A 15,812-nucleotide genomic window follows, 5' to 3' on the forward strand; every position below is an offset into this window, starting at 1 on the left:
ACACTTTCCCAAAAGTGATATTCCGACCCTATACGAAGCACGGGTTGCACGGAATTCAATTTCGAGATACAAAGAAGAACAACAAGAGTCACGCTCGTATGAATCTTGTCAAAATGAGAATAAGTTTTTTGTAATTTTGTTTGATGATCAAATGTATAAAAATACTTGAGAGAAAAATGCTTTTTGAGAGAAATATCTTCTTTCTATATCCTTCATCATATGAGAGATTCATATTTATACTATTGCTCAATAGTTTCTGAAAAACCGAAACTATTCAATGACAAACCGTCATTATACTCAAAGCCACGCAAAACCGCAAAACCGCAGTAGACATTCGCGAGCCGCGAACAGCGTCACGAGTCGCGACTGGGCACCGTCGCGAGGTGCGACCCAGGTCGCGAGTCGCGACCACCTTCTGTCTTCTTCTGCGTGCAAACGCCCAGCCTCGCGAAGTGCGACGTAGGTCGCGAGTCGCGACCAGTCAATCTCTCCAGTCCAGTACCTGCTTGTGCGAGTAATAGACTGCGACGTGCGAGGCTACGTGCGAGGCTACATGCCATGCTACTTGCTTGTGCGAACTTGCTACGACATGCTTGACTTCCAAAGCTTGCAAGCAAACCAAGTAACAACATCGTATTACATAACAAAGCATAGTATACAACATATATTGTTTCAAGCAACACCACCATAGCCAAGTAACTTGAAACAACATATCATGAAATAAACTAACTTATACTCTAAATCTTCAACAATTAGCAGGCAAACAAGAGATTAATTAATTAATATTTCTCTAAATAGATATATATGCAATTATATACACATCGTACCCAGTATTGTACATCTTCATTTCATTGAATGTCGTCATTCATGGCCGAAACTCAAACATTAACAAGTTTGAACACATAATAACACAATAATTATTATCCTATGTATTAAACAATAACAGTTTATCATGATCTAAGTTATGTCTCTTCAAAACCCATATAAAAAAAATTAGGATTAGGACACCAATCAATATCTCCTTCCTCTCAAAGAACTAGCAAAAAAAAAAAGTTGACAAAATAATCTTCTCCTACACAAAAAAAAAAAAATGGTGGCAAAACCATCACATATAACCATCATAATTGTGTCACTCCTCCTCTTCTCCACCACCTTCGACTTCGCCGCGGCCGGTGGTGGCCATAGCCACGGCAAAGAGACGAAGGAGTGCAAATGCATAAGAGAAGAGAAAGATGAACATGAGGGGCATGCACATGAAGAAGAAGAAGAAGAAGTCATTGATAAGCGCGTATTAAAATACAAAGTTGGAGCAATTTTTGCTATCTTAGGCGCTGGTGGAGCGGGAGTTTTCCTCCCTATACTAGGGAAGAACGTCGCCGCGCTCCGCCCCGAGCGCGGCGCGTTCTTCCTTGTTAAGGCGTTTGCCGCGGGGGTTATTTTATGTACTGCATTCATTCATATTTTACCTGAGGCCTTTGAAAATTTAACCAACCCATGTCTTGGTGAAGATTCTACTATTGGAAGTTTTCCCTTCACTGGCTTATTTGCTATGCTTGGAGCTCTTGTAACTTTGTTGATGGACTCTCTTGCAACTCGCCACTTTCGTAAGGGTGACGACGAGGCCAAGGATGTTCACCACCATGTTCATGGTTCTGGTAGCCACGTTCCTGAGGGTCTAGACAAGGTGGACCTTATCAGATATAGGGTTACTTCACAGGTATTATAATATTTTGAGCTATTTTAACCCAGGAATGATAAATATCTAACAGGTAGATCGATGTGTTAGATACAACTTTTCATGTAACAAATATTGTTTGTGTATTAACAAATATTCCATTGTTTATGTGTGTAAAAATATTGTTTGTGTTGTTTTCTCCTTATTTGTTATACCAAACACAAACAATATTTTTACATACACAATTAATATTTGTTATATACACAAATAATATTTTTTACATGAAACTTGTGTTAGATACATCTAATTGTTACAGATTTCTCAAACCTTATTTTAACCCCCCATGCATGCATATGTAACAAGTATAATTTGACTCTTTTAATAGTATACCTCAAAACTGCATAAATATTTACTCCCTCTGTTTCTTCATGATCTATAGGTTCACATGTTAAGTATTAAATAATGTAATTAGAATAGGCGGTCTAATTTTAACATAAAATTAGACGAACCCAAGACTGAATTTTTCAAACAAGCCCATTCTGTTTCACTCTCATCTGACACTATACTATTCATCCCTTCTATTCTCCTCCCTTTTTTTCTTGATTATCGAACTACAACAGATAAATTCAAAAAAATAACTTGGTAGTTTTACCGAACGTATTAAACTAGTCACTAAATGGATTAAACTAGTCACTAAATGAATTAAAGAATGTCATTACACTAGTAAAATAAATGCTTATTGCCGCGATTATTAAGTGGCCTATTGCGGCAGTTTTGGCCGCGCATCAATTAAGGGCGTAACAGTATAGGTAATTAATATATTGCTATAGTTTTTAACCACGGCAATAAAGCCACAACAATATATTCATTTTATATTAGAATAATTCAGTATATTGCTGTGATTTTTACAGAAAAACTGCAGCAATATACTCTACTTTATAAAAAATAATAAGCATATTGTTGCGATTTTTAATAGAAACCTCAGCAATAGGTACAGGTGTAGGTCAAAAAATAATTTTTTTTGTGCATTTGTCATTAATTCGAGTGAAAATTCATTAATTCGAGTGCAAAATTCATTAATTCGAGTGCATTTGTCATTAATTCGAGTGAAAATTTCAGGCAGGTGTAGGTCTTTAATCGAGTGAAAATAATAATCATGTTCACTCTCGAGATTTGATGCCCGCGACCCCAGTGAAAAAAAAAAAAAAAACAAAACAGAAGTACAAAATTAATAAGAAAAAAAAAAATAAAGAAACAAGTGAAAACAACAAAAAAGATCTTGAAACCAAAGTAATCTTGAAACAGATCTTGAAACCAAAGTAATTTTGAAACAGATCTTGAACGACGAGTCGCGGGAGAGGTGTGAACGCCGATGTTGGTGAAATCGCGACCGACGACCGACAACCGCAAACGACGAACGACGGCCGCGAATGACAAACGACGACCGCGAACGACGAAAATAAGTTGGAAAGAAGACGACGTGATGAGAGGAATTGAAGGAGACTACGTTGGTGAGAGGTGAAGAAAGCGAATGACGAGATGAGAGGTGAGGGTTTGAACAGCGGACAACGAGGTGAGATGTGAGAGGATGAGAGGAGGGAGAGGATTTGCAAAAACGGCTGAGGGGGTGAGATGAGTAGAAGGAACTCTAACTGCCACTTTGGCGGACGCGTTTTATCAAACTCTGATTTAAAGTCTGTTGCTGCGGTTTTTTGTAGGAATCGCAACAATAGATTAAAATATTATTTTAATATATTGATGCGGTTTTTGTCAAGAACCGCAACAATATGTCTGGTCAAATAGTCAACTTTTAGTTTGTAAGTGAATTTTTAAGTTTTTGTAAAGTTTCCTCATTTTAGTGATTTGCATAACGTAAATTATGCAATTTTATGATTTTAGTTGACTTGTGAGTGATTGTTATAATTATATTTTTGGTATTTTTGTTTGAAGCTCCCTTTGATTTGTAAGTGAATTTGTAATTTAGAATGGGAAGGGGGGCAAAATAAGCATTTCAAAAGAGGACACCATTGCTCCTCCCTTCCCTTATATAATAAAGACGAGAGACCAAAATACAAATTTTGGTAGAAGCAAAAATTTTAATATTATTATACGATATTAAGTCGCTAAGGAGTAAGGACTAAGGACTAAGGAGATGGCGAAAAATATTTCTTTTTTTCATTTCTTTTTCTTTCTTATTCGTTAAAAATCTGTATGTCATGCCCACATTACTGCTATCCCCCCTTCCAGCCTGCAATAAAGAAAATCGCTGTTACATTCGAACATATGTGATATGTCGACATACTTTTGTTGACTTGTGCAAAAGACAACACAAATCTACTTAGTATTCAGTGTAATCAGCTTGTTTATTGAATAAACTGACGACATTATGCAAACATCTCATGCTTCTTTTAATTCAACCAGCCGAAACAGTCTCGATGTGGAATTTGCCGGCTATTCTCAATGATATACTATAAAAAATGTTCAAGTGATATATTTGTGATGAAAATGATATTCATAGTCTCATACTACATCCGTTTTTTTAGTCTGTTCTTTTCGATATAAAATAACTGAATTGAAGTGAATTGATTGAACTGATTGTAACTGAACTGAACTAAAATGAACACAAGTTTGTAAAATGAACAAAAATTTCGTAAATTAACTGAAAGTTCGCTAAAATGAGCAAAAAAAAACCTATATAAATTGAGCAAAAATCTGCAAAATGAGCAAAAATGTCGATTTTCAGTTTCCAGTTTTAAGCGGATCCAACCCCCCTATATATATAATGTCAATATACTAATAAATTTTTATCTTTTTAGATTTGAGCTTGTCGAGCCCTTAATACGAGGGTGAAGTTCTTTCAATAAATAGTATCGCATTGATGTGTTCTAGTTATAATTTTGGATTCGAACTTAGACGAACCCTAAATAAGATGGTATAGTTCTTTCAACAAATAGATTGGAGTAGTATTATTTTTTCAAAATGATATTATATTTTCAGAACTTAAAGAATTTTGGTTAAATTGAGATAACTCTTGACCAACGATCTCGATCATCAATCACGACCACTTGTTAGGTCACGAACTGAATTTTGTTTGTGTTTGTAGTATTGACTTCTGACTTAATTTCATAAATGCATTCTCCAATGCTCTCTTATAACGCTTTCCGAAAAGAACGACTAACGTAAATATAATGAAGACAGAATCTTTAGAGGTTAGCTAGGCTACTCTCTCCGTCTCATTTTAATCTACACACTTTGACATTTTACACTATTCACATATTTCACTTTGACCATCATTTGTGATATATACGTGGATGAGAATATAGTCATGTGAGATCTTGTTAGATTCGTCATAACATGTATTTTATTAATATGTACTTTTTATAATTTTTACAAATACAAAACTAAAGATGTATGTCCTTAAAGTTTTGCATTGGCATGCGTGAAAAGTGTAAGTGTGTAGATTAATATGAAACGGAGGGAGTATCTCACAACCTTGAGGGTGTAGGAATATATAAACCTTACTATATGCACTTTGGGGGTGGGGGATTTCTCCCTACTCACAAGGGACCTTACGTGCAAAGTTGGTTCGGGTTAACTTGAGTCAGGTTTTGGTCCGATAGGGCATCTTATTCTTAAAAAGTTGGGAAATATTGCATCCATAAAAAGGGAGGTGATTTTATTTAATATTAATATCATTATTAAATGATTTTAAATTAATTACTTTGTTGGATAGTGTTTTGTGATATGAAGTTAGTGTTGTTGATAAAAAAATTCAGGTACTGGAGATGGGTATTGCAGTTCATTCAGTAATTATAGGAATAACAGTTGGTACTGCTGAGAGCCTTGATGTTATAAAGCCACTCATGATAGCTTTGTGTTTTCATCAATTCTTTGAGGGTGTTGGTCTTGGTGGATGCCTTGTACAGGTATGTTTCAATAAATTGTGGTGGTTTGGTTATTATAGAAAGTTATATTTTTCTTATAATTACATTTTCCTAATTAATTAGCATTTGCAAATATTTGTTTGGTTGATACTTAGCTTGATCTTGATCATGGAAAGAAAAATTTCTCGTATATAGGATTTTTTTTTGGTGAAATAAAGGATGTATTAAATTAAATCATAGTGTCAAACAACTCCACAGAATCAAACCTAGTGACTTGGATATTACTTATTAGCAAATAGTTAGGGACTTGGAGCTTATAGGATATTACTTATTAGCAAATTTCACGCTTTTGTTGAAAGCATAAATTCTTGTATATTTGTCGACGAAACAACTCCAAATAATTCCATTTTCCATTTCGTTTTATGACAGCGAAACAAATACTAAAAATCACAATGTTTCATTACGTTTTGGTTACTATTACCATGAACAACCATGTGAAGAATTTAAAGTCAGATATATGATGTCACCAAAGGCGAGGCTATTAAGGGGTCTAATAGAGTCATGACCCCTACTAAGTCCAACTGTACCTATTGAATAAGAGATCGAAATAAAAGAAAATTAGGAATTTTAGTAGATGCCCCCCTCACGATGTAATAATAAAAAAAGGGGAAATATACTTAGCCCTCCTTTTTAACCAAGTCTGGATTTACCCTGAATGTCACCAAACAAACATATAATAAAAAGGGGTATACTCGTATATTGTTGTAATCTACGAGTTTTTCTCTTTTTTAGCGAATCAACTACTACTAGGGGTGTAAGCGGACTGCAAAAAATCTAAAGTCCAATCCAAGCCCGTCCAAACTTGTTGGACTGGACTCAGACTCAAATTTCCGAGTCCAAATATTTTCGGATTGGATTTGGACTCATCCTTTTGGAGTCTAATAAGTCTAATCCAGTCCAAAAATATTTATCTATATATAATATATATATAATATATATATAATATATATAATATATATAATATATATTATATATTTATATATGTGATGTAAATATATTTAGTATTTATATATATAATGTATATATATATATAATATTAAAGATGTTATGACTTATTTTATGGAACGGATATAATGAGCTCAATTTTTCAAATTCAATTATGAGAAAAAGTTGTGAATCATTGAATCTAAATCGAAGAAAAAAAATAATACAACAATCGGACTTAATTGGACTGGATTCCGACTCAAGAAAAAATCATCGAACTGGACTAAAAAATATTTAGATCGAACTTTGGACTCAATTTCTGGAGTCCAAAAAACTTTAAACTAGATTTTGGATTTGGCAAAGTCCAATCCACTTACACCCCTAACTACTACATTGTCTCTTAATACTATTATCCCCCATTACCTAACAGAAGTGGTATAATAAGCTAGAAAATGTGAAATATAACTTGTATCATTTTGATGATCTTCATGTACTACTTTTGGTAATTAATAATGCAGGCAGCTTTCAAGTCAGTATCAACATTATTTATGGCACTGTTTTTTTCCATCACTACTCCTGTGGGAATCGCAATTGGTATTGCAATAGCTAATACTTATGATGGTACTAGTCCAACTGGCCTAATTGTTCGAGGAGTAATGGATTCATTTGCAGCAGGAATCTTGATTTACATGGCACTTGTTGATCTTCTTGCTCAAGATTTTATGAACGCTAAGTTGCAGAAAAATGGCAGGATTTTCTTTGGAGCCAATATTACCTTGTGTCTTGGTGTTGGTTTCATGGCTGTCTTAGCTATGTGGGCTTGATTTTTCTTAGCTTTGAGTTTTAAGCTTTTATTGTGATGTGATTTTGTGTTGATTTTTTTTTGTTTAGGGTGATGAAATATATGTTTGTAAGTATTATTTCTATATACAATTGATTATTATTATTATTTGTGTGCACCTTTAAACAAAGGGTAGCATTTTACATGAAGTGAATCACTTCTATAAAAGTGAAAATTACTTGTTTAGAATATATAAAAGTGTTTTCCCGTTTGACGTTTAACTTTATCACTTCTATATAAGTGAAAGAAGTGATCCTTTTAAAGCAAAAGGTTGCCTTCTATCGTACAATAATTTATTATATACTTGTTTCATTTAAGAAGGTTGGGGTTCAGAAAAGTATGGTTGGAGGGTGATGCACTCACTATTACTTCGGCTCTAGTACTCCATAGCAAGGTCAAGGCCTCAAGGGATATGCTCCTATTTTCTCATTGCTTTCAAATGTAACGTTGTTAAGTGAAGGTTTCTATGTTTTTTTTATTGTATGACGTTAGGAGGGCGGAAAATACCATTGCTCACCTAGTGGCAAGGTGAGACGTTAATTTTAATTTTGAAAGTATTTGTATGGACCGTTTCCCCAAAGTATTACACCTTTGGTGGACTTTGATTTAATACAATTCAACGATTTCTCGTGTTTTTCCTTAAAAAAATACAAGGATTTTCAAAATTCCCAATATTTACTGGATTCAAATGACACCACTACTCCCAAGATACATCCCACCTAACTATAACCTTAGTAAATTTCTTAATAGATACTCTATTATACGGCATACGCCCTCTATCTCATATTATAGGTCTTATTTACGCTTTTATAAGAGTAGCAAGTGATAGCCTAGTAGTGTTAGCATCATCTCCGATCCCAAAAATTCTGGGATCGAGTCTCACCCTTTATAATGAGAGATCCTCAATTCAAAACCCCCCTCCTTACAAGGAACTTCATCTTACCTTAAAAAAAATTTAAGCTTTTATATGTCATTTTTCAGCTTACTATATCTAATAAGATTTATAATTGCATTTCTTATTAAAATTTTCAAGGCTACTAAAAAGGATACGAGTTTACAAAATACAAATTTAAAGTTTTTCCAAAACAGTAATGACATTTTTCTACTGCGAGATTTTCCCATGTGAGCTAGCTTTTCCACGGATTTTTTTTTGGTACATGAGTAATGTTAACTTGTTAAGACACTCTTCTCTCAAGAAACAACCCTAACGAATCAAGTAAGACAAATTTTTATAGCTCAATATCAGTATTGACATCCATATCAACCGAGGTAGTATAATTATAATGACTTTTTTTATTATAGAAGATCCACTACTCAATTGACTTTTTCACAGATATACAAACTTGACTTATTTGACAAAACTTTTATTTATTCTACCAAGAAAAAAAAAACTTTAAATGTTATCTAGTGAGTGTTTTTTGGGAGGTGGGGATATCGGCCTTAGTCCTTACCCGTTCCCTTACTCTCCTTGTATTTGACCCACAAATATTAGTTAGGCACCTCCTTACCAGTTACAAAATACTCGTAATATCAATATACGTATTTTGTGAAGGTAATACTTCTTTTTTTACAATTTAGCAATATCATAATCATTTGGTCAAACCAATATATTTCTTAATGTATAGGACAAATTAACCTGAATAATTCAAACTTTTATCAGTCTTTTTAAAAGAATTTCATTTTTGAATTATTTTAGAATAATCCCAACTTTAGGGTGTACATTTTCAAAATAATCCAAACTATTAATTTTCAACGTATTATAGACCTCTAATGGATTAGTGCGAGTAAGGAAAAAGATAATTTTGGCTTATTTTGATAAGGTCCTCTCAAAAGTTGAGATTATTTTTGAATAATCTAAAGTTGGGATTATTTTGAGAAGACGAGTGAAAGTTGAGATTATTCATGTGAATTTTTTGTAATATATATTTTCTAATTATTAGTTTATGCAAGTTTTCGCTTTAAAAGTCAATTTATAACCACTTATAGGTGTAAGTTATGAATGGAGATGCAAGGGAAATAGTTAGTTTACGCAAATGACATAGACACACAGTACTACAATCTTTAACATTACAGTAGAATAGTTGTTGGTTCTTGGTCATATTTCAACGTAGAGGTTGTATCGTCCAAGGCTTCACACTAAGGCTCCGTTTGGTAGGGCGTAAAACGTTTTCCTGGAAAACTGTTTTCCTCTATTTTCAGTTTTACATTGTTTGGTTGGCAAAAGAGTGTAAAACCATTTTCCCTTGGGGTAAAATTTCTCTTCCAAAGATGGAAAACCATTTTCCTTTCAAAATGAAGGGAAAACTATTTCCCTTCTCTCTCTTGTACACTCCTCTCACTACCTCCTTACTTTCTCTTTCATTTTCCTTTCATTTCATCATTTTTTTTACATCGAACCAAACAACGGAAAACTAATTTTGGAATTGTGTTTTCCATTGTAAATTGTTTTCCATGAAAATTATTTTACACTGAAAATATTTTACGCCCTACCAAACGGAGCCTAAACAGAACAATACAAAAAACAATTTTGGGTCCAATGCCTAATAATCATTGATTGCTTGTTGGGAAATCTTACAGTTTGTTTGATATTGTTTTAGTAAAAGAAGGGGAGGAAAAGCTAGAAAACGCGGAATATAGAAAGAAAAAGAAAAAAAAGCAATTAAGAGAGTATTTGATTGGGAGTTAAATATTTTTTATAAGTGTTTTACCATTATTTTGTTCATTAAAAGATAACGGATATGCTTTTTTCACATGAGAGAATATAATTTTTCCAAGGGTAGATAACCGTAAAATTTAATTTCTTTGTAAAAGAAGAAATGTCACATTTCCCTCTTATTTCTATATTACCTCTCTTTTTCCTCCCATGTACAAAAAAAAAAAAAAGTAGAAATGCATTATATAGGATTCGAACCCATATATGACTTCGAATTTATATACTAAAGTTTAATCACTAAACCAAATGATATTTATCGATATATTTTTAAAGTATATTAATTATATATTAATAATAAAAATTATAAGTACTCGGAGCATAACTCGGGCCTAAAATTAGTCAAGACTTTCCTAAAACCGACCTCTAACTTGGTTGGACCACATTTGGAGTAACTAAACCACAATTAAAGAATACCATACAATAAAAATAGAAGGGTAAAAAAGCACTCAATACTAAGACCATAGCTTTTTATCGATATATTTTTAAAGTATATTAAATATTAATAATAAAAATTATGTATTCGGACCTAAAATTAGTCAAGACTTTCCTAAAACCGACCTCTAACTTGGTTGGACCACATTTGGAGTAACTAAACCACAATTAAAGAATACCATACAATAAAAATAGAAGGGTAAAAAAGCACTCAATACTAAGACCATAGCTTTTTATCGATATATTTTTAAAGTATATTAAATATTAATAATAAAAATTATAAGTATTCGGACCTAAAATTAGTCAAGACTTTCCTAAAACCGACCTCTAACTTGGTTGGACCACATTTGGAGTAACTAAACCACAATTAAAGAATACCATACAATAAAAATAGAAGGGTAAAAAAGCACTCAATACTAAGACCATAGCTTTTGCTAAATAATACTCCATCCGTTTTTTAGTTGGTACATAGTTTTTGAACAGTTTTCAAGATAGTTTTTAACTTTTAATATCTTTCATTTTTTTATAATAAAAATTTAAAAAATTTGTAACTATGGATCTACGTATTGAGACGAATCTACCAACACTACACATGACTATATTTTCACTTACAAAAAATCAAAATAATTAGTCAAAATTAGTCTATGATTTTCTAAAATAGATAGAAATCGATGTGATGAGATTCTTTTATGAGAATACAAGATATGAAACTTTTTACCCCCACAAAAGGAAAAGATATGGATTTTTTTCTCTAATCTTAATTAATAAAAGGGATAAAAAAAACCAATTACGTCTTCCCTTACCACATTATATCAACATTATAAGTTGACTGGTGCAGAAAACAACTGAATTCTACGTTATACATATCAAAGTCACGATGAAATGACGACATTATGTGAACATGTTCTTAAATTACATTACTCTTCCTTATTTCTAGTTTTCCACAGTTATACATGCCATTCTCAGCCCATTACGTGGAAAATGAGATGAGTTTACTACTGTCACCATCTTAAATTTACATAAAAACGATAGGAAGAAAGAGCACTATAAGAAAGTTGGAAAGAATCATTGCACCAATTAGAAGATAGAAAAAACTTAGATCAACACTCAAAAAAGTTTATCTTATAAATATATATCTAGAGTTTTACCAAATACAAACTTCCTTAAAAGAAACACTTACCAAAAGGTCCTATATATAATCATCATTTTTTCCTTCACAAACAAAAAAAAAAAACCATGTTGGTAAAAAAGAGCATTCTTTTGTTTTCTCTAGTCCTTATTTTCTATGTCACTTTGGTGGCAAGTGATTGTACGTGTGATTCTGAAGGATTACTAGCGACTGATCCCAAAAGTGCCACCCTAAAATATAAACTAGGGGCCATTGCCGCCATTCTGGCGGCAGGGTCCCTAGGAGTTTTTCTACCTATACTAGGAAAAAACATCCCTGCTCTCCATCCGGAGAGCAATTTGTTTTTCCTCGTAAAATCTTTCGCCGCAGGAGTAATTTTATCGACTGGATTTATTCATATACTACCGGATGCGTTCGAAGATCTTACAAATCCTTGCCTTAAAGACCCTTGGGGGAGTTTTCCCTTCACTGGGCTCTTCGCCATGGTTGGAGCTCTAGGAAGTTTGATGATTGATGCTTTTGCTACTGGCTATTATCGACGAGCTCATTACGCAAAGCCTGCTTCATCGGCTAGTGTAGATGAGGAGAGGAGTGCGGAGCATGCTGGACATGTTCATCTTCACTCGCACGGTACTCATGGTCATGCTCATGGTCCTGGTCCTGGTGCTACTCCTGAAGGGTTAAAAGAGTTGGATTTAATCAGATATAAAATTACATCACAGGTAACTAAATTTTCTACGTTTGTTTTGCTGGTTTTTGTTTTTTTTTTTATTCATATGAGTCACGAAAGCAGTATAAACAGTACAAAATACTTAGAAGAAAAAGGAAGGATTCAAACCTGACCTATTATTCATCGCACATCAATCTTAATCACTAGGTTAAAATGTACTAGACGGCAACATATAATAATAGACGGAGGGAGTAGTTAATAGGAAACAAAAACAAGGAATTATTTATGTAACGATTGAAAATTGAAATAGGTGGAGTAGTTAGAGAATTAGACGGAAACCTATAGGTTTTTATTCGGTTGCACATGCAATATGGTTGAGATTGAGATTTAATTTTCATCATCGGATTATTTAATGTAAATAAAGTATAGTTTTTTAATCTGATTTTCTATTTTTTCTATCTTCACTGCTAGATGTTTGATGTAGGTATTTAGTAAAATTTGTTGGGTATCCGGTAGTTTTCAAAAAGGTAAGGAAAATTTGGCAGTAGAGTCTAGGAGATTAATATCCTCTAGTTTTTCTTTTTTAAGAATAAATAAGTGTAGTACTTTTTTTCATAACCTTTATTATTCGCACAATATCTTCTCATATTTATAAGATTTTTTTTTTTTTTTGAGGGGTCATATTTATAAGATCTTCTTTTGGACTATGTGTACACTTTTTTAATTGGTCGATACATATGATCAATAAGGAAATGGTAAATCTATTTGAGACAAATATAAATAAAAAAATGAGACTCTAATAAAAAACGGATGGAGTATAACAAAATATTGAAGGCCAAGACTTTCAAAGCTTGACATAAAATTAGTGCTAAATTGTACTCATCAGTCATCAGTATATATTATCTCAAAATAAACACTTCTAGATATATCTGTTTGTATATATTATCTCGAAATAAACACTTCTAGATATATCTGTTTTTGAATAAATATTGTATTTTTACTTTATAGGTGTTGGAGATGGGTATCCTGGTTCATTCGGTGATAATAGGACTATCATTAGGAACTTCTCAAAGCCTTGATACTATCAAACCTTTAATGGTAGCTTTGTGTTTCCATCAATTTTTTGAGGGTGTTGGTCTTGGTGGATGCATCGTACAGGTATGCTTCAACTATCACTCTACTAATATAGTACTTTTTCAAGAATCCTTTTCACATTACAGTTGTTTTACTAGCCTATCTATTTTCAAGAATGAAATAAAGTCAATCTTTTCATCTCACCCACACATTGGAGTTATGGGCATATAGTACTTTTTCGTTCTTTAATACAAATGGCAATAATTTGACTTTGACAATATTCACCCATTAATTTGACCGTATAATAAACTAATTTGTATGTAAAATATTATTGTATTTATTTTAATGTATATTTCTAATATTAATATTTTTATAATTTTGTTTGATTAGTATTTAGATATATATTAATGGTCAAAATTGAACGGTTGGAATTAGAGGTGGTCATGGATCGGGCCAACACGCGAGCTAGGCCGGCCCGTTGTCCGCTACGTGCCTGTCACGGTCAAGTGATTTTATTTCAGGCCCGCACCGGCACAAGTCCACTTAAATGGCCCTTGGGCCGGCTTGCGGGCCAAACGATCCTTTCCTTTGTTTTTTAGCCTAAAATTGCCAAAAATCCAAAAAAACAACATAAAACACGGGTCAGGCCCGCAAGAGGCACGAGCCCAGCCGCGGACAAAATCTGGAAATTCCAAGCCTGATCCGCTACTTGCGAGCTTGGCCTGTCATTTTTCTAAACCCGCGGGCCGAGCCCGTAAACAGGTCTGGTCCATACTCAGGTCTAATTGGAACCGTGTAAGTCAAATTTTTTAACTCTTTTGAATCATATATAAAATCTCATCTTGATTGGGACCAAACCTTTCATTATATATATTATATATTACCTATTATATATTATATATTACCTATTATATATTATATTATATATATTATATATATTATATATATTATATATTATATATTATATATTATATATTATATATTATATATTATATATTATATATTATATATTATATACTTCATAATATTTTTTATATTACATGGATCTTAACTTAAAACATCTTTTTATGTGGATAATTTGAATTGATATTGTGATGTTTACCTCCTACGTATCCTTGGTCACTAATTTTATGCAGGCAGCTTTCAAGTCAGCATCTACGTTGTGCATGGCATTGTTCTTCTCCCTTACTACACCGGTGGGAGTCGCCGTCGGCATCGGAATAAGCAACAGCTACGATGACAGTAGCCCAACTGCATTAATCGTTCAAGGGCTGTTAAATGCAATCGCTGGAGGGATCTTGATTTACATGGCACTTGTTGATCTTTTAGCTCAAGATTTTATGAGCCCTAAGGTGCAAACCAACACTAAGCTTTTCTTTGGGGCTAATATTACCTTGTTACTTGGTGCTGGTTGTATGGCTGTTTTGGCTATATGGGCTTGATTTTTTTGGTCTTGAGTAAGCACTTTCGTGCTGTGGTTATAGTTATAGATTAGTTTGTTTTATTCTTCCATTTTCTATTCTTTTTCATTTTACATTTGTAAGTAAGTGTTTATATAGTAATATACTTTAGATCACCTTTTGAACTTTCGTTGTCTAATACTTAATCTCAATCGTACCATAATGGGTGAGAAAAATGTAAGATCCCTATCTTGTAAAGGCGACACCAACCCTATAAAATAATAATATCATAACTTTTAAAATCAACATTATCAACTTATTAGTTATCTCTCCCTGATTAACTGTTACACGCAATTTCCTCCTATATAAACCCTTTTAGCAAGGATTATTATTTGCTACAATCTATCTTTCTTATATGATAAAAAAAGCCCATGATCCTGAACTAATCTTACCTGGGCTCGCAAATCCCAAGTTTGTCTATGAAGAGCGGATCGAAGCGGATCGAATTGTATTACTGTCTATAATGGATTTCTTCAGTGTAATAACAATTGATAGGGCCTCATTTTAACATACACTATATCATTTTAACACACACTATATTATTTTAACACACACTATATCATTTTAATATACACTATATCATATCAATATACACTATAATATCATTTTAACATACACTATATCATCTGAAAATACAATATAATGTCAAAACACACTATATCATATCAATATACACTATCCAAAAACACAATATATCATTTTAACATACACGATAGTGTAGGTTAAAATATACTATATCATCACAGCAATCACACAAATTACAAAATATTAATTTAAAAATAAACCTAAAAAAAAGCAGAACTCCAAAAATCGAACAAAAATCAACATAAATTTATCACGCAAACAATAAAAAACGCACAAAGAATGAACGAAGAGTAATTCAAACTAAAAATAAAAGACGTATTGAACTAAAAAAACATCAAAACTCCAGAAATTATAAGAAATTATAG

General features: G+C 32.8%; 2 protein-coding genes across 2 annotated transcripts; both read left to right on the forward strand.

Annotated features, from left to right (window-relative positions):
* Window positions 1–909: 909 nt before the first annotated feature.
* On the forward strand, window positions 910–7,758 carry LOC104904701 (zinc transporter 1). The gene is made up of 3 exons (XM_010693059.3): window positions 910–1,717; window positions 5,452–5,601; window positions 7,062–7,758. The coding sequence occupies exons 1-3, from the start codon at window positions 1,091–1,093 to the stop codon at window positions 7,365–7,367; spliced, it is 1,083 nt and encodes a 360-aa protein (XP_010691361.2). The 5' UTR covers window positions 910–1,090; the 3' UTR covers window positions 7,368–7,758.
* A 3,975-nt stretch (window positions 7,759–11,733) lies between these two features.
* Window positions 11,734–14,987, forward strand: LOC104904702 (zinc transporter 1). Its single transcript, XM_010693060.4, has 3 exons — window positions 11,734–12,380; window positions 13,337–13,486; window positions 14,539–14,987. The coding sequence occupies exons 1-3, from the start codon at window positions 11,766–11,768 to the stop codon at window positions 14,842–14,844; spliced, it is 1,071 nt and encodes a 356-aa protein (XP_010691362.2). The 5' UTR covers window positions 11,734–11,765; the 3' UTR covers window positions 14,845–14,987.
* Window positions 14,988–15,812: the final 825 nt, after the last annotated feature.

The sequence above is a fragment of the Beta vulgaris genome, chromosome 9, assembly GCF_026745355.1.
Source record: "Beta vulgaris subsp. vulgaris cultivar EL10 chromosome 9, EL10.2, whole genome shotgun sequence".
Lineage (NCBI taxonomy): Eukaryota > Viridiplantae > Streptophyta > Magnoliopsida > Caryophyllales > Amaranthaceae > Beta > Beta vulgaris.

Excerpts from the sequence above, each read along its gene's own strand:
- LOC104904702 (XM_010693060.4), top strand. The coding sequence starts at position 11,766 with ATGTTGGTAAAAAAGAGCATTCTTTTGTTTTCTCTAGTCCTTATTTTC. Across the intron at positions 12,381-13,336 it reads GATATAAAATTACATCACAG|GTGTTGGAGATGGGTATCCT; the intron begins GTAACTAAATTT and ends TTTACTTTATAG. Across the intron at positions 13,487-14,538 it reads TTGGTGGATGCATCGTACAG|GCAGCTTTCAAGTCAGCATC; the intron begins GTATGCTTCAAC and ends AATTTTATGCAG.
- LOC104904701 (XM_010693059.3), top strand. The coding sequence starts at position 1,091 with ATGGTGGCAAAACCATCACATATAACCATCATAATTGTGTCACTCCTC. Across the intron at positions 1,718-5,451 it reads GATATAGGGTTACTTCACAG|GTACTGGAGATGGGTATTGC; the intron begins GTATTATAATAT and ends AAAAAAATTCAG. Across the intron at positions 5,602-7,061 it reads TTGGTGGATGCCTTGTACAG|GCAGCTTTCAAGTCAGTATC; the intron begins GTATGTTTCAAT and ends TTAATAATGCAG.